At 39.2% G+C, this 19416-nt stretch overlaps 1 protein-coding gene across 3 annotated transcripts in view; it reads left to right on the forward strand.

Annotated features, from left to right (window-relative positions):
* The window catches only part of Pik3c2a (phosphatidylinositol-4-phosphate 3-kinase catalytic subunit type 2 alpha), a 93001-nt gene extending 74746 nt beyond the window's left edge, over positions 1 to 18255 (forward strand). For 2 of the 3 annotated variants that reach the window (XM_090348063.1, XM_090348064.1), the window contains 10 exons: positions 1875 to 2044; positions 2830 to 2986; positions 5289 to 5398; positions 8754 to 8961; positions 10614 to 10738; positions 11946 to 12063; positions 12150 to 12222; positions 12418 to 12527; positions 12613 to 12738; positions 14524 to 16709. In XM_090348063.1, the coding sequence (XP_090204189.1) occupies positions 1875 to 2044; positions 2830 to 2986; positions 5289 to 5398; positions 8754 to 8961; positions 10614 to 10738; positions 11946 to 12063; positions 12150 to 12222; positions 12418 to 12527; positions 12613 to 12738; positions 14524 to 14706 (1380 nt within the window). In that variant the 3' untranslated portion in view covers positions 14707 to 16709. Of the gene's footprint in view, positions 1 to 1874; positions 2045 to 2829; positions 2987 to 5288; positions 5399 to 8753; positions 8962 to 10613; positions 10739 to 11945; positions 12064 to 12149; positions 12223 to 12417; positions 12528 to 12612; positions 12739 to 14523; positions 16710 to 17951 lie in introns of those variants that run through there. The other variant, XM_090348062.1, reaches the window with a different exon arrangement.
* The last annotated feature ends 1161 nt before the right edge of the window (positions 18256 to 19416 follow it).

Here is a 19416-nt window from a genome sequence, read left to right on the forward strand (position 1 = left end):
TAATTTATCATTAATGTGTCACTTTTTTCTTTTCTTTCTTTTTTTTTTTTTTTTTTTGCCAGTCCTGGGCTTGAGCTCAGGGCCTGAGCACTGTCCTTGGACTTTCTCAAGACTAGAGCTCTACCACTTGAGCCTCAGCACCGCTTCTGGCTTTTTTCTAAGTATGTGGTACCAAGGAATGGAACCCAGGTCTTTGTACACACTAGGCAAGCACTCCACCACTAGGCCAAACTTCTGGCCCTAATGTGTCACTTTTATAGACATACAAATGCCTTCCTTTGACATATGAAGGTAGTGTAGGGAGGAAGGTCTTTAAAATATTAGATCACTCCCTTAATTTTTTGTGGACTAAGTTAAGCATTGCAGTGGAAGATGATATTTCTTTCTAGTAATGGGCTCTTGTAATTCCTAGTGGAATGTTGGATGTTAGTGATTGTCAAAGAATATTCATTGAGTACGTTTTATAGAAATGGGCTTTTTTATCCACTAGCTTTTTGGAGAGTCTTAGTATGGCCCATTGTTGTTAGAAGTTTTAAAATATAAGGTAGGTGTCTTCATTTTTTGTTTTTCAGGTCTTAACACAAGCTTAAACATGTGCTCTACCACTGAGCTATACCTCCAGTCCCTAAGCTGTCTATCTAGTTATAAAACCATTTATATCAATGCTGGGAATTGCACCCAATGACAGACTAATTTTTATTCAAAAGATAGCCCTTGTGAACAGGAGAACATGTGAGGAGCAGAGTTCCACAAACCTGGTGCTTAAAAGTTAAAAGCTACATGGTATCCTTAATATGTGGCTATTAGATCCAAACTGTACAAGAGTGAGGACTCAATATTTATGTCCCCAATGCTATGGGCATGGTATTGGAAATATAAACACAACCACATAGACATAAAAATCTATGACTCTATAGACAGTGTTTTATTACATAGATTAATATGTATCTATGACATATAAACCCTCAGCCTAATTTTAATTATGTTCTAAATCTAAGAGCCAATGATTAATATATAGAGAGTCCCTCCTTGAATACTTGTTTGTTAAATACGTCATTTGAAATATGATGTAAAAATCAATATTAATAAATTCTTTAATAAAAAAAAAGTTAAAAGCTGGTCAAAGGGGCCGGGAGTTTGGCCTAGTGGTAGAGTGCTTGCCTAGCATGCACGAAGACCTGGGTTCGATTCCTCGGTACCACATACATAGAAAAAAGCCAGAAGTGGTGCTGAGGCTCAAGTGGTAGAGCTCTAGCCTTGAGAAAATCCAGGGACAGTGCTCAGGCCCTGAGCCTAAGCACAGGACTGGCCAAAAAAAAAAAAAAAAAAAATGAAAAGCTGGTCAAAGACAGCCCCTACTCTGAATAGAGATTTCAAGAATTCCTGTCTGGTAGAAGACAAAAATTAAAGTGATGGGGACAGTAACCACATTTAGGCATGTGTTTTTGTTTTTAAACTATGAAAGTCTAGCTTTTGTTACCTTAACTCAGTTTTTATACTGTTAATAAGCTACAGTAGCTTTTTTTTTAAGTGATGAATTATTTTGAACTTTGCAGATCCATCCTCTTTAGAAATATTTTTTTCTCAGCTGGGCACCAGTGGCTTATACCTGTAATCCTTGCTATTCAGGTGGCTGAGATCTGAGGATCATAGTTTGAAACCAACCCCAGCAAGAAAGTTCATGTGAGACTCTTATCTCCAATAAACTAATCAGAAAAGTCTGGAAGTGGTGTTTTTTTGTGACTCAAGCAGTAGTGTGCTAGCCTTGAATACAAAGAGACTCAGGGACAGTATCCAGGTCCTGAGTTCAAACCTTATGACCAGCGAAAAATAAAAAATATTTTCTCTAAAACAATTTTGTGTCTTCATTTTAGGCTTCTGAGAATTTTATTTATTCTTGTGCTGGATGCTGTGTAGCCACCTATGTTTTAGGCATCTGTGATCGACACAATGATAATATAATGCTTCGAAGCACAGGACACATGTTTCACATTGACTTTGGAAAGTTTTTGGGTCATGCACAAATGTTTGGCAGCTTTAAAAGGTATATATATACTATTACTGTTGAAGAGTTACTGTTACTATTACCAAATAATATAAGCTGTTATTTACCAACTTAATGCTTCAAACCTTGCCCTTCTTACTGTTTGCCTTTGGACATAGATAGGAATGAACTAGGTCTTGAGAAGACTTTCCTACATAGTAAACAAGTGATTGGGCGTGAACCTTGAAATAAATTGACAAGATGTGTATTTTATCTAGGTTTTAATATCCATTAGAAATGGTTCCATTTGCAGCCAGGCAAGGTGGCTCATGCCTGTAATCCTAGCTACTCAGGAGGCAGAGATCTGAGGATCAAGATTCAAAGCCAGCCCAGGCAGAAAAGGACATGAGACTCTTATCTCCAACCCCTAAAAAATGGGAAGTAGGGCTTGGCTCAATAGGTAGCCTGGACTGTAGAGCTTGGGGACAACACCCCAGGCCCAGGGGTAGGGTGGTAGCTTTGAGCTGAAGAGCTGGACACCCCCACCCCCCAAAAAAAGATTCCATTTGTAAAGTAGCATAAAATTTCACCATATGTTCGTAACTGCTTTTTCATCTCTTTGTATCTCTATTACAAAAAAATAGAATCTGAATAATAAGGTTCTTATATGATGGTTTTCCTGAAAATATGAATTTACAGTAGTGAACTTCCAAACTATTTGATACTGTTTTCTATTTGGAAATTACTGTAGCCATATAATTTGCTTTAATAAATATATACCAATGATCATGATAGTTGGATATAGTCCGTAAATAATGCTCTGCGTGTGTTTTCTTTTTAAATAGGGATAGAGCTCCTTTTGTGCTTACCTCTGATATGGCATATGTCATTAATGGTGGTGAAAAGCCCACCATCCGTTTCCAGTTGTTTGTGGATCTCTGCTGTCAGGCCTACAACTTGATAAGAAAACAAACGAACCTCTTTCTTAACCTCCTTTCACTGGTAACTCTTTCCCAATTACTTAATTACTTAATCTTAGTTATGTAATTTTATATAATTTTATATTAGTGCATATGTATTTCAATACTGTAAAAGGATATTAAAAGTATGTACTATCACCAAGCAGGTGACTCACACCTGTAATCTTAGTTACTCAGGATGCTGATATCTGAGGATCACAGTTCAAAGCACTAAAAAGTCCGTGAGACGCTTATCTACAATTAACCACCAGAAAATGGGAAGTGGTACTCTGGCTCAAGGGGTAGGACAGTAGTCTTGAGCTGAAGAGCTCAGGGCCAATTCCCAGGCCAAGAGTTCAAGTTCCACAACCGACCAAAAAATATATATATAAAGTATGTGCTATTAGATCCATGTATATAAAATACAAGCAATAAAAATCAAGAGTAATGATCCTGGGGGAAGAGAATAGTAACTAAAGCTTGAGGGAAGTATCTGAAATGCTACTGAACATTTGTGGCCTAATTTGGTTATCTTCAGATTGTGAACATTCACTAAACAGTGCACTTAAGTTTTTTATACTTTGTGAGATACCTGTTATATTTAAGTAAAAAGAGGAAAATCAGAACAATAAATCAAAGTAAAAATATATGATTATTGGGGCTGGGAGTTTGGCCTAGTGTTAGAGTGCTTGCCTAGCATGCACGAAGACCCAGGTTCGATTACTCGGTACCACATACATAGAAAACTGATAGAGCTCTAGCCTTGAAAAAGCCCAAGGACAGTGCTCAGACCCTGAGCTCAAGCCCAGGACTGGCAAAATATACGTGTGTGTGTGTGTGTGTGTGTGTGTGTGTGTGTGTGTGTGTGTGTGTGTGTGTATGATTATTGTGGAGTCTGGGAATGTGGCATTGTGGTAGAGTGCTTGCTTAGCATGCAGTACCACATAAATAGAAAAGGCCGGAAATGTCACGGAGGCTCAAATGATAGAGAAGAGGGAGGAAAGCCAGGTGCGAGTGGCTCATGCTTGTAATCCTAGCTAATCAGGAGGCTGAGACCTGAGGATCTCAGTTCAAAGCCAACCCAGGCACAAAAAAGTCTGTGAGACTCTTATTTCCAATTAACCATTAGAAAACTGGAAGTGGTACTATGGTTCAAGGAATAAGGCAGTAACCTTGGGCTGAAGAGCTCAGGAATAGCACTTAGGCTCAGAGTTCAAGCCCCACAAACAACCAAAAAAAAAAAGATTATTGTGGCTGATATTGATGTAATAAAACAAGCCTAAGCAAGGAGATCTGTATTTCAAGTCATTTACCTTCTTTGGCTTCAGTTTTGTCACTTCTTTTTTTTTTGGTGTGTCATAGGGCTTGAACTCTGGGCCTGGGCCTGGGCCTTGTCCCTGAGCTCTTCAGCACAAGGCCGGTGCCTACTCCTGGAGCCACAGCGTCACTTTGGTTTTTCTAGTGGTTAATGGGAGATAAGGGTCTCACAGTGCCTGAGCTGGCTTTGAACCGAGATCCTCAGATCTCAGCTTACTGAGTAGCTAGGATTACAGGCATGAGCCACTGCACCAGACCAATTTTGTCACTTTTTCTTTTTTTTTGCCAGTCCTGGGCTTGAACTCAGGGCCTGAGCACTGTCCTTGAAGTTTCTCAAGGCTAGAGCTGTTCCACTTGAGCCTTCCCACTTCTGGGTTTTTTTTTTTTTTGTATGTGGTATCGAGGAATTGAACCCAGGTCTTTGTGCATGCTGGGCAAACACTCTACCACTAGGCCAAACTCCCAGCCCTTTTTTTTTTTTGGTCAATCTTGAGCTTGAGCTCAGGACCTGAACACTACCTCTTGGACTTTCTCAAGACGAGAGCTCTACCACTTGAGCCACAGCACCACTTCTGACATTTTTCTATGTATGTGGTACTGAGGAATCAAACCTGGGTCGAACCCAGCTCTTCCTGCATGCTACGCAAGCATTCTACCACTAGGCCAAACTCCTGGCCCCAAATTTTGTCACTTCTAAAGAGAGTCACTTAGGATCCTCAAAACCTAACAAACTTGGAGCCGAGAATGTGGCCTAGGGGTAGCATACATCAAGCCCTGGGTTGGATTCCTCGATACCACAAACAGAGAAAAAGCCAGAAGGGGTGCTGTGTCCCAAGTGGTAGAGTGCTAGTGTTAAGCCAGAAGTGCTCGAGGACAGTGCCTAGGCCCTGAGTTCAAACCCCAGACTGGCAAAAACAAACAAACCTAGCAAACTCCTCAAAATTGTGATTATATTTTCTCTCTATGTCGGATTACTTGATCAGCAGAAAATTAAACTCACAGAAGCTTTTTTTGCCCTCCTTCTATAGATGATTCCTTCAGGTTTACCAGAGCTAACAAGTATTCAGGATTTGAAATACGTTAGAGATGCACTTCAACCCCAAACTACAGATGCTGAAGCTACAATTTTCTTCACTAGGTATGTCATAAATACACTGTTGAGAAGTCATGTACCAAATTCAATTCTACCAGTACCACCAAAAAAGTAATTTTATTTATCAAATAAATAGCGAAATAATATTTACAGCTGGGCACTGGTGGCTTACCCCCGTAATTCTAGCTACTCAGGAGGCTGAGGTCTGAGGATTGTAGCTCAAAGCCAGCCTGGGCAGGAAAGTCCAGGAGACTCTTATTTCCAATTAGCCACCAGAAAACTGGAAGTGGCGCTGGGGCTCAAGGTGCAGAGCCCTAACCTTGAACTGAAGAGCTTAGGGACAGTGTCCAGGCCCAAAATTCGAACCCCGCAACCGACCAAAAAAAAAAAAGTCCTATTTTAAATATATTTCTAGGTCTGGGAGTTTGGCCTAGTGGTTAAAGTGCTTGCCTGGCATGCATGAAGACCCGGGTTCGATTCCTCGGTACCACATACATAGAAAAAAGCTGGAAGTGGTGCTGAGGCTCAAGTGGTATAGCTCTAGCCTTGAGAAAGTCCAAGGACAGTGCTCAGGCCCTGAGCTCAAACTCAGGACTGGCAAAAATAAATAAATAAATACATATATATATATATATTTCTAAGAAACATGTTTTCTACAGTGCCATGAACTCTTAAAATTTCTTTTTTCAAAGTTCTACCATAGTGTTTATACAGCAGACTCGGAGATACTAGTGTAGTGAACTGTTATTACTTGAAATCATACTTGGTATTTACATTTTGAGTTTGCTATTACTGTTTTTTGGTTGCTTTTTGTTCTTGCCATATTTAAGGCTTCAACTCTGGGCCTGAGCACTGTGCTTGCGCCTCTTTGTGTTCAAGACTAGCACTCTACCACTTGAGCCATATCACCACTTCAGGATTTTCTAAGTAGTTTGTTAGAGATAAGTCTCAAACTTTCTAGCTCAAATGGGCTTTGAAACTGATCCTCTGTTCTCAGCCTCCTGAGTATACTTCCAGCTTTTTTGAGTAGTTTATTGGAGATAAGAATCTCATGAGCCTATGGTAGCTCATGCCTGTAAACTTAGCTACTCAGGAGGCTGAGATGTTCAAAGCCAGCCTGGCACAAAAGTCTGTGAGACTGATCTTCAATTAACCACCAGAAAATCAGAAGTGGCACTGTCACTCAATGTGGTAGATTGGTAGCCTTGAGCTGAAGAACTCAGTGACAGTGCCCAGGCCCAGAGTTCAAGCCTGTGGCTGACCAAAAACAAAAACAGAAGTCTCATTAACTTTCCTGCCCAGTCTTGGCTTCAAACCACAATCGTCAGATCTCAGTCTACTGAGTAGCTAGAATTATAGGCACGAGCCAGTAAGTGGCCAGCTACTATTATTGTTTGGAAAACAGATCTTCAGCCTGGTTCACACCTGTAACCTAGCTTCTAAGGAAGGCTGAGATTTTAAGATTGTGCTTTTGCAGCTAACCTTATCAGGAAAGTCCCTAAGACTCTTATTTCCCATTAACCACCAAAACATGTGAAGTAGAGCTATGGCTCAAGTATTGGGGTGCTAGCTTTGAGGGGAAAAGTTTACAGAGTGCCCAGTCCCTGAGTTCAAGCCCCAGGACTGGCACACACACACACACACACACACACACACACACACAGACACACATACCCCATAACACATCTTCACTCTTGGACTTATTACTGCCATATCATAGGGTGAAGCACATGAGCTTTTTTGAAGAGAGGATTGAAGTGACTGGTGTGTACCTCAAGACTCAGGTTTGAACTCAGGACATTGCACTCTCATTTTCACTCATAGCTGGCAATCTACCACACCTACTTCTAGCTTATGGATCTCATGGACTTTTTCTCCCTGCTCCCCCCGCCCTTTTTTTTTAACCAGTTTTGGTGCCATTTTTTGCTTTTTTCTATGTATGTGGTACCGAGGAATCAAACCCTGGTCATTGTGCATGCTAGGCAAGCACTCTACTGTTAGGCCAAACTCCCGGCCCTTTTTTTTTTCCCCCAATTTTTAATTTTTTTTTTTCCTGGGTCATGGGACTTGAGCTCAACCTGGGCACTGTCCCTGAGCTCTTCAGCTCAAGACTACCACCCTACCCTTGAGCCAAAATAGAGGTTAATTGGAGATAAGAGTCTCAGGTCCTTTTGTGCCCAGGCTGGATCTGAACCTTGATCCTCACATCTCAGCCTCCTGAGTAGCTAAGATTACAGGCATAAGCCACTGTGCCAGGCCCATTTAAAATTTTTTTTAAATAATTGTAATTTTTTTTTAAATTTATTTGATACTGAGGAATTAAACCCAGGGCCTCATGCATGCTAGGCAAGCACTCTACCACTAAGCCACATTCCTCGCCCCACTTTTGTGTCCAGGCTCGCTTTGAAGCTTGATCCTCAGATTTTAGCCCCCTGAGTACCTTCCTTCCATCCTCTCCCTAATAGTGCTGGGAACTTAACCCAGGGCCTTGTCCTTGCTAGGTTAGTGTTCTCTCAATTATAGCCTATCCTTAACTCTGTTTTTTAGATTTCTTGTTTACTTTGCTTACCTAAAATATTTTATCTAGGTCTACCTTTATTTCTCTGCTGAACTTTACATCCTATCAAAACTTTTTTTTTTTTGGTGGGTCATGAAGTTTGAACTCAGCCTGGGCACTGTCCCTGAGCTCTTCAGCTCAAGGCTACCACCCTACCCTTGAGCTAAGCCCCATTTCCCTTTTTCTGGAGGTTAATTGGAGATAAGAGACTCAGGTCCTTTTGTGCTCGGTCTGGCTTTGAACCTCAATCCTCGGATCTCAGCCTCCTGAGTAGCTAGGATTACAGGCATGAGCCACCTCACCTGGCTCAAAACTTTTTTTCCCTTAGTGAAAAAATGATTATCTGAAAGAGCCTAGCACCCAAAAATGTCTATTTATTGTATTAATCACTTTATTTCTAATAGTTCTTTAATATCTTAGATTCTTTATGGCTCTAGAAAACTATGCATTTTTTTTTTCTGTGTGAAAGTGTTTGGTGCTGTGGTGAAATTATTTTGAGAGGGCTTGGGCTTAAAGAACAAAGAATAGAACTAGGAATATCACCTAGTTGTAAAGTGTCTGCCTAGTATGCACAAAGCCCTGGGTTTGATTCCCTGAAACCACATAAGAAAAATCTGGAAATGGCACTGTAGCTCGAATGGCAAAGTGCTAGTCTTGAGCAAAAAGTGTCCAGGCCCTGAGTTAAAGCCCCAAGACTGGAAAAAAAAAAGACTCCTTGGCAGAGTAAGAATTTGATTAATATTTTAAAAGACATTGACAATGTTTTCTGTCTTTTACCATCTTGAAATTTAGCAAGTGTCCCCATGAGATATACTGATAACAAGTTTCCTGATTGTTTTGCAGGCTGATTGAGTCAAGTTTGGGAAGTATTGCCACGAAGTTTAACTTTTTCATTCACAACCTTGCTCAGCTGCGTTTTTCTGGTCTCCCTTCTAATGATGAAGCCATTCTTTCATTTTCACCCAAAACATACTCCTTTAGACAAGATGGTCGAATCAAGGAAGTCTCTGTTTTCACATACCATAAGAAATACAACCCCGATAAACATTATGTAAGTCTGGTTTAAATATTTGTCAACAATGATGCATGCTTTATTGTTGTCCTTTGGATGTCCTTTGCTGACTTCTTAAATTCCAGGCATTTGTTGTATTTGTGCTTGCTATTTCTATGGATGATCTCAAATATAAGCAAATGAAGTATCTCTGTTTGTATCTGTATTTATTAAATTTGTTTTAAAACTGTCAAGAAATACTATTTTGTTTTCCCATTCCTTCAATATTTTTCTTAGTTACAAGGTAAAGTCTGCTCACTGTAACAGATCCAAACAATGCAATTCAAAGTGTCTTTAAACTTCTGGACCTGGTGTGATGGTGTACAAGCCTGTGGTCCTAGCTACTCAGGAGACACAGTGATAGAAAGATTGTAGTCTGAGGCCTGCCTGAGCAGTTAGTGGAAGACTTTGAAGAATTAAAAGCCTAACAACTGAGCTTGAGTGTAAACATAAGGTTCTGCATTGTCCCCACCCCAAAGTCTTTAATTCCCATCCTACTCTTCAGTGAAGTATTATAATGTACACACACACACACACACACACACACACACACACACACACACACACACACTTTATTTATAAAGAAAAATAGGCTGGGTGCTAGTAGCTTACACCTGTATTCTAGCTACTTAGGAGGCTGAGTTCTGAGGATTGAGATTCAAAGTCAGCTCAGGTAGGAAAGCCTATAAACCTCTTATCTCCAGGTAATCACCAAAAAGCCGGAAATGGAGCTTTGGTTCAATTGAACTAGCCTTGAGCACAAAAGCTCAGGGACAGTGTGCCCAGGCCCACTGTGCCCAGAACCAGCACCAAAGAAAAAGGTATAAAACTAAAAATAGGATTTTTACTGTTTTATTTCTCTACTTGACACCATAACATTATCATCTTACTTGCTGTTATTTTTCATCCTGTGCTGTTTTTCCCATTTATTTAATGTTGGGGCTCAAATCCATGGTCTTGTGCATGCCATGAATCTCACTGGGCTATATATGCCAGTATTTTTGTTGGTCATTTTTGTTTAGTATTGTTAAGATTTTTTTTTAACTTTTGATGAGTTCTAAGACGCAATTTCACTTTCATTTTATTAGTAGTTTAATCTATATCCAATGCTTTACAATTATACCTTTACATAAACTAAGGCCCTGGTGCTGGTCACTCATGCCTGTATGGCTAGCAACTCTAGAGGCTGAAATCTTTCTTCTGGCAGGAAAGTCTTTAAGACTCTTCAGTTAATCACAGAAAAGCTAGAAATAGTGCCGTGGCTCAAGTGGTAGAGTACTAGCTTTGAGCAAAAAGGAGCGCAAGAACAATGCCCAAGCTCAGACATGACGTATTTGTTGTTTACTATTGATAACATATATTACCAAGTAAAAGCACTTGGGTTAAGACTGTTATAAATGTAGGAGCCGGGAGTTTGGCCTAGGGGTAGAGTGCTTGCCTAGCATGCATGAAGAAGACCTGGGTTTGATTCCTCGGTGCCACATATATAAAAAAGCTGGCAATGGTGCTGTAGCTCAAGTGGGAGAGCACCAGCCTTGAGAAAGCCCAAGGACAGTGCTCAGACCCTGAGTTCAAGCCCTAGGACTGGCAAAAAATAATTGTTAAAAATACTATTATAAATCTAATGTACTTCTTCTGTGGTTTATTTTCAGATTTATGTAGTCCGAATTTTGAGAGAAGGGCAGCTTGAACCGTCATTTGTATTCCGGACATTTGATGAGTTTCAGGAACTTCACAATAAGCTTGGCATTTTGTTTCCACTTTGGAAGCTACCTGGGTATGTTCCTATCCTTGTGTAAATTAATTTTTTTGTATATATAGGAAAACAGCCTTCAGATGTAGAAGTTTTTCTATTTGTCCTAAGTAATAATTACATAAGGACATTACTAAATTACATAAGGATGCAATTTAGAATTAGAGATAAAAGAACTGAGTTTTTATTGAATGAGTCAAAAAGGATTATGTGATTAAGATCTTAAATTGTAGAAGAATTCTCCAGATTCCAAATTTTAGTTGAAGCTTTGGCTTTGTTGTCTCTATTAGTAAACAAGACAGAAAATTTGAAATATTAGTTTGAAAGTCAAATCGCTAGGGCTAAAGGCATGGCTTAGTAGTAGAGTGGCTGCTTAGCATGTGTAAGGTCTTCAGTTCAAGCCCCAACAAAAGTAACCTTTATAGGTCATATTAAGTGCTTCTGATAAATACATTGGAGCAGATATCACAGACTGTTAATTAAAATCTCAGTGCTTTGCTTTTTATCTGATAACATCTTTGGAAACCCTTGCTTTAACTATAGCTTAATGATAAGCTAATTTCTTGCATAATGTAATTGAAATACTTTCCAGATGATGTCAAAAGTAAGGAGACAAAGTAGATATTGTATCTAGTTTCTTTTTTTTTTTTTTTTTGCCAGTCCTGGGCTTGGGCTCAGGGCTTGAGCACTGTCCTTGGACTTTCTCAAGGCTAGCACTCTACCACTTGAGCCTCAGCACCACTTCCGGCTTTTTGCTATGTATGTGGGGTACCGAGGAATTGAACCGGGTCTTCGTGCATGCTAGGCAAGCACTCTACCACTAGGCCAAACTCCCGGCCCTTGTATCTAGTTTCTTATACTAAGACTCTACTTTGTCTTACTTTGTCTTTAAGTGTGAAGTATGTTTTTGGGGTTTTGCTTTTTTTTTGGGTCATGGGGCTTGAACTCTGGGCCTGGGCACTGTCCCTGAGTTCTTCAGCTCAAGACTACCACCCTACCCTTGAGCCAAGCCCCACTTCCCATTTTCTAGAGGTTAATTGGAGATAAGTCTCAGGTCCTTTTGTGCCGGGCTGGCTTTGAACCTTGATCCTCAGATCTCAGCCTCCTGAGTAGCTAGGATTATAGGCGTGAGCCACTGCGCCTGGCTAATGAAGTATGTTTCTAAGCAAATACCATGTATTATTTCATACTTTTAGATAAAATAATTTAAATCCCACTTTTTGTTTTGTAGCTTTCCTAATAGGATGGTTCTAGGAAGAACACACATAAAAGATGTTGCAGCCAAAAGGAAAATTGAGTTAAACAGTTACTTACAGAGTTTGATGAATGCCTCAACAGATGTAGCAGAGGTGACCTTCTTATATAATAACTTATAATACCTTTTATGCCACATAATGTTTAAACTAATCGTTTTTTTTCCTCTTTTCCACTTTAGTGTGATCTTGTTTATACTTTTTTCCACCCTTTACTTCGTGATGAGAAAGCTGAAGGGATAGCTAGGTCTTCAGGTGAGGTTAATTTTTTTCTCTTTATTAATAGTTCATGACCTACAAATCTTAAACTTTTAATTAAATGTGGTAGTGGCAATTGGTTTACTAACTAGAGTCGGTAAACTGTCTTACCCACATAACAAAAGTTCTTCTGTTGCAGCTTGAATCACTATAGACAGAATGAAATAAAGAGAAAAGTATTTGTATTTTCAGGAACAGGTCCCTTCAGTCCTACACCAGGCCAAATAGGAGGAGCAGTGAAGTTATCTGTTTCTTACCGAAATGGAACTCTCTTCATTATGGTGATGCACATCAAAGATCTTGTGAGTGATTATAAAATAATGACTGTAGAGGGAACCTAGACCTTGGTAGGAAGCATTATTATTAAGTAAATACTTTTCCTTATAGGTTACTGAAGATGGAGCTGACCCAAACCCCTATGTCAAAACGTACCTACTCCCAGATACTCATAAAACATCTAAACGTAAAACCAAAATTTCACGAAAAACTAGGAATCCAACATTCAATGAAATGGTAAGTTATAATCATCCCTAACATTTTCCTAGATTGGATAATTTGAGATTTTAAAAATATTTTAAATGTAAGGGTTTTTTTGTTGTTGTTTTGTTTTTTGCCAGTCCTGAACTCAAGGCTAGAGCTCTACCACTTGAGCACAGCATCACTTCCAGCTTTTTCTGTGTATGTGGTGCTGAGGAATTGAACCCAGGTTTTTGTGCATGCTGGGCAAGCACTCTACCAAACTGGCCCTAAATATAAAGTTTCTTTTTTCTTTTTTCTGCTGGCCTGGGACTTTGAATTCAGGGCTGGGCAGTATCCCTGAACTTCTCTTGCTTAAGGCTAGCAATCTACCACATGATCCACTGCACCCACTTCTGGCTTTTTCTGTGTATGTAGTACTGAGGAACCTAGGGCTTGATGCATGCTAGGCAAACACTCTACCACTAAGCCACCTTCCCAGCCCTGGCTTATTTATTCCTGAAAGCCACTCAATAGCAGTCCCATGGTATTAAAAAAAAAAAAAAGACATAGGATAGAGCCTTCAATAATAGACCTTTATCTTTTTAAGTTTATTTTTGTCATTTGTGGGGCTTGAACTCAGGGCCTGGGTACTGTTTCTGAGCTCTTTTGCTCAAGGCTCTACCACTTTGAGCCATAAAGCCACTTCCAGTTTTCTGGTGGGTAATTGGAGGAACTTTCCTGCCTCGGCTGGCTTTGAACTGCTATCCTCAGATTCATCCTCCTGACTAGCTAACAAAGAAGTTTTGAAAAGACACTAAGAGCAGGATAGTATCAAGTGAAGTTGGGATCTGGGATCTGCCAAGAAGTATGTTAACACTCACGTGCTACTAAATCAATTAGGTGTGGATAAAAGAAAAAAGATACTAAAAGCCATGATTTAAGGCAGGCAAACAGTGACATACCTGTAACCATAGATTCTCAAGAAGTTGCGATCACAGTTGAGAACCAGCCTGGGCAGAAAAACCTATGAAACTTTTACATCCAGTTAACCAGCAAAAAGTCAGAAATGGATGTGTGGTTCAGATGGTAGAGCACCAGCCTTGAGCAGAAACAGCCAAGAGTTGAAGGCCCTGAATTCAACTGTGCTGTTTTATGAACACTATTCATTTGCTATTCCAGTGTGAGTCATCCTGCCCCACACAGTATTCTCATGAAGAAGTTGTATAGTTTGCGTTTAAATACTTATAGCCCATCTAATTTCATCTCCTTCCCCCCACCCCCCCACCCCTCATGGGGCTTTAACTCTGGGGCTGGGCACTGTCCCTGAGCTCCTCAGCTCAAAGCTACCACCCTATCCCTGGAGCCACAGTGCCACTTCTGGTTTTCTAGTGGTTAACTGGAGATAAGAGTTTCATGGACTTTAGTGCCCAGGCTTGCTTTCAACTGTGATCCTCAGATGTCAGTCTCCTGAGTAGCTAAGGTTATTGGAATGAGCCACTGTACCCGGTGCTTCTTTTTCTCCTCTTTTCCTAGTTACTAGATCATCTTAAAGTAATTGCCATATTACTTTACTTTCTTATCACTTCATCTCAGAAAAAACATCTCAGTTTTATTAGCATATTATTAGTTACATTTTGTACATCTCTGTGTCAAACGTTAATAATCCAAGACTCCTGGAATACAAAATGTACTTACATAAAGCCCTGGCTTTATAATCACAGGCACTTAGTATATCACTCTGACTGATATTCTTACTTAAGTTGCACTGAAAATATTCCAAGAAACTAAACAAACTTGAATTTGTAGATTATTAGTGTTGTTTTTTCTCTCTTGCTATAGCTTGTGTACAACGGATATAGCAAAGAAACCCTGAGACAGAGAGAACTTCAACTAAGTGTACTCAGCGCAGAATCTCTACGGGAGAATTTTTTCTTGGGTGGAATAACTCTACCTTTGAAAGATTTCAACTTGAGCAAAGAGACAGTTAAGTGGTATCACCTGACTGCAGCTACATACCTGTAAACTAGTGAATTTCCAAGATTTGGAAGCAAGAAGTTATAAATGGGTGTGTACATGAGCACACATACTGAACTTGTATATTTTTATACTTGGGTAGAAATTACAAAGGTAAATGTATTTGCTGCATTTGAGCACATCTGTTGGACCAACAGTCACATAACTACTTTAAATTTTGGGATGCTCTTGGCTATTTTAAAGTCATTATATGGAATGCTACAAATCCTAAACAGGTCCTAAGAAATGACTTTGAAATAGTACCATCAGTTTGGCCACCTATTTTGCATTGTTTGCTCTACAGAACAGCATTTTCGTTTCTTGTTATGCACCTTTACAGCCTTTACCACTGTGTATGTTCACAAGCACCAAAGTAAAGGAAAGATGCAGAATGTTTCCATAAAATACAGCTGCTATTCACAGGGCTGAAAAGCAAAGCACAAATAGTAGATAGCTATGTAAAGAACTACTAAATAGTTTTATAAAGATAAGGAAAAAACAATACTGTTTTTCACTTATTATTAAAGCCTTTATCAGAATAAGTGCCAATTACTGAAGTTGTAAATAATGGTGCCTTACTTAACTTTATATGCTTCCTTGGCACTTTTCTGATTGTTTTCTTTTCTTGATTTGATAAACAAGTAGTTTTTACTTACATTCAGCTAGGACAAAAAGTTATGTATATAATATTTTTCCCACAAAAAACATTTTCTGTGCTTCTGTTATGTGACTTATAGTTACCGTAACTGTTATGCTTCTTAAGGTTTTTGTTGCCCAGTAACTGAGATTCATTGCTAAAGTTGTACTCTAAATTTATCATTCCATCATAATCCTACATTAATTCCGGGGGATATAAATTGGAATTAAGTAATTTTATGGTTGTATATTTTATTTTATCCCCTCCCCCCCTTTTTAAGTTGTGGGGCTTAAACTCAGGGCCTGGGTGCTGTCCCTGAGCTTTTCTACTCAAAGCTAGCACTCTACTACTTTGAGCCACAAGGCCACTTCCTGTTTTCTGGTGATTAAAGAGTCTCATGGACTTTCCTGCCTGCCTGGCTTTGAACTATGATCCTCAGATTTCAGTTCCTGAGTAGCTAGGATTAAAGGTGTGAGCCATCAGTACCCAGCTTATTCCCTCCCTAAAGCAAGTGAAAATTGTTCACCACTGTGCCCATTCCTGTTTGTGGTACAAACTCCATGAGAAAACCAAACCTGTAACAGGATGCCCAAGACAAAGGTACAGGCTGGGTTTTTTTGTGTGTGTATGCCAATCTTGGAACTTAAACTCAGGGTCTGGGCGCTGTCCATAGGCTTCTTTGGCTCAAGACTAGTGCTCTCCCACTTGAGCCACAGTGTCACTTCCTGTGTTTCTGAGTAGTTTGTTAAAGCTAAGACTCTTGTGGATTACAGGCATGAGCAACTAATGCCTGATTCTGATAGACTTCTATGGAAGTTGTCTCGCAAACTGTCTTCCATTTGACAAGAGAGATGTTTAAAATTATTATGCAATAACCATTAAAAATAAGATTCCTTTTTTATTAGTTGTTCATTCACCTTCAGACATAAAATTTGTTCAGCTTAGGTAAACATGTATAATGTCATTGCCAGAATAGAAATTCAAATATTTTAAATGATAATAGAGATGTAGTAGCCTGTTTAATGAATACTTAATGAAGAGAAGCAAGAGAAAGGACATTCTCCAGTTCAGTTGCCCAGAATAGAATATAAACTGCAGCCAGGCACAGTGGCTCATGCCTATAATCCTAGCTACTCAGGATGCTGAGATCTGAAGATCCAGGTTCAAAGCCAGCCCGGGCACTAAAGGCACTAAAAGTCAATAAGACTCTTATCTCCAGTTAACCACTAGAAAACCAGAAGTGACACTGTGGCTCAAGGAGAAGGGAGGTAGCCTTGAGCTGAGGAGCTCAGGGGCAGTGCCCAGGCCTAAGTTCAAGCCCCATGACTGACAAAAAACAAAAAGAAAAGCAAAACAAAACAAAAGACTGCAAAAAGTTAACAGAAATGATACTTGCAAAGAAGAAATAACAGCCTGGTATGGTGATTCATGCCTGTAATCCTAGCTACTCAGGAGGCTGAGATCTGAGGATCAAGGTTCAAAGCCAGCCCAGGCACAAAAGTTAACCTCTAGAAAATGGGAAGTGAGCTGAAGAGCTCAGGGACAATGCCCAAGCCTAGGGACAGGGCGGTAGCCTTGAGCTGCAGAGCTCAGGGACAGTGCCCAGGCCAAGTTCAAGACCAGGACCCGCAAAAAAAAAAAAAAAAAAAACTTGAAAATTTTGGTGCCTAACACTAATGGTCCATTTGTAAGAAAACTTATGAGTATGGTATATGAATGTTTTTGATAATGTTAAAATGTTTTCTATTTAATAAGTTAATTAAAATGCAGATCAAAGCACCACTGTCAGCTTTTTTGCTTTTTCTTTACTTATACTTTTTCTCTACAAGTATGTGCTTAGGTTTGTAAATATAACAAAGCTCTATAATTCTCACTTAAAGAAATCTATTCCATTCTGTGAATTGTCACCCACCACTGTCTCTTCAATCTGGACTAGTTTCTTATAGTCTGCTTTTAGTATAAATAGTATAAAGCTAGAAAATACATCATTTTTTCAATTATAAGAAATCTGGATTCATACCTAGATGTGTATTTTATGCTTACTACTATATAGTTAACAAGTTCAGGGCTAGAAGTCATGTTTTAATTTAACTAATTTTGTGCCTTTTTTGGCCATTAAAATACATTTCTTTGTGAAATAATAGTTTCCAGCCCATACCAAAACCAACAAAAACAGCAACAGAAGAGGTCTGCCTCTTTGTACCACTACTGCTACTGCCACCACTGTCCAGCAATTCTTTTTTTTTTTTTTACTGTCCAGCAATTCTAAAGGAAGTGAACTCTACCTAAAAGTAATTTGAGAAAAGTCTGATAGAACTGACTAAGCCACTAATTTTTTTTTTATGTATAGCCAATGTATTACCTTTTTGAGTAAAGTAATTCTGCTACAGTTGTATACCAGGATTATTTCCGATTGGAATTTGAAGGTAATGTTGTTTTCTCTTTTGAGGAACTCAATTTGAAATGGCACTGATGTTTCTATTGCTGCCTTTATGTAAATCTGTAGTTACCTAAATGATAAAACATGTATATTATCTTTGATAAATTACCCATTTTTTCAAATTAATGTATTAAAACTCTAAAATCTTGCCTTAAATTGTTTAACTGTTCTTTCTAGGACTCAAGTATTGTGGCATTTAAAAAATTCACTTTTGATAAACTTCACATCAAAAGACTGAAGCCCACCTATATAATCCATAGATTTCACTTCCATACTGTTAAATGACAGTGCATATATGAACGTGAGGATTAGTCTCATCTGTAAGAACCAAATGCTTTAATTATACTAGGATACTGAATAAAGATGTATATTTTATTAAAATTTGAATATATTCAGTGGATTGAATGTGACTTCATAACTGTAACTGTACTACGATTGTATTAAAATATTTCTGGAATAAAGAACCTCGTCATTTTTTTCACTTTGTTGATATATTTTAAATCTTGCTGTGAGCTCACTGTTGCTATTCTTTGCAACTCACTCAGGTTACTAACTTCACAAATCTGCATTTCAGAATTGCCCTATCAGTTTCTTCTTCTTTTTTTTTTTTTTTGCCAGTTTTGGGCTTGAGCTCAGGGCCTGAGCACTGTCCTTGGACTTTCTCAAGGCTAGAGCTCTACCACTTGAGCCTCAGCAACAATTACCACTTTTTTCTATGTATGTGGTACTGAGGAATCGAACCTGGGTCTTCATGCATACTAGGCAAGCACTCTACCACTAGGCCAAACTCCTAGCCCAGTTTTGTTGTTGTTGTTGTTGTTGTTTGCCAGTCCTGGACTTGAGCTCAAGGCCTGAGCACTGTCCTTGGACTTTCTCAAGGCTAGAGCTCTACCACTTGAGCCTTAGCACCACTTCCGGCTTTTTTCTATGTATGTGGTACCAAGGAATCGAATCCGGGTCTTCGTGCATGCTGGGCAAACACTTTAACCACTAGGCCAAACTCCTGGCCCCAGTTTCTTCTTTTTTTAAAAAAAAAAAAAAAAAAAAAAAAAAGTCTAAGGAAGAGAGTCTCTGCTACCACTGTTAACAGTCCAGTCAGCGTTTATTAGATGTGAAATGCCTCTGTGAGAATGGTTTTTGGCCTTAACTCGTTTTACTTTATCAGTCATAGCCATTTTGTAGACTCAATAGAACTGAAAAAACACTGTGAATTCTACCTATATCAAAGCATCATCCTATAATATAATCATAAGAATTGTTTTCACTTTAGATGTGATTGCCTAACATGCACCAAGACCCTGGTTCAATTCCTCAGTACCACATATATAGAAAAAAAGCTGGAAATGGTGCTATGGCTAAGGTGGTAGAGCCTTGAAAAAGCACAAGGGCAGTGTTCAGGTCCTGAGTTCAAGCCCCAGGACTAGCAAAACAAAAAGTGGGTTTTTTTGGGACTTGAACTCTGTGCCTGGGCCTTGTCCCTGAGCTCTTCAGCTCAAGACTACCACCCTACCCTTAAGCCAGCCACAGTGCCATTTTCAGTTTTCTAGTGGTTAATTGGAGGTGAGTCTCATCAACTTCAGTGCCCATGCTGGCTTTGAACCACGATCTGGAGGGCTATTTCAGTTACCTTCAAAACTTTTTT

Source organism: Megascapheus bottae, chromosome 16, assembly GCF_031878675.1.
Source record: "Megascapheus bottae isolate mThoBot1 chromosome 16, mThoBot2.hap1, whole genome shotgun sequence".
NCBI classification, from domain to species: domain Eukaryota; kingdom Metazoa; phylum Chordata; class Mammalia; order Rodentia; family Geomyidae; genus Megascapheus; species Megascapheus bottae.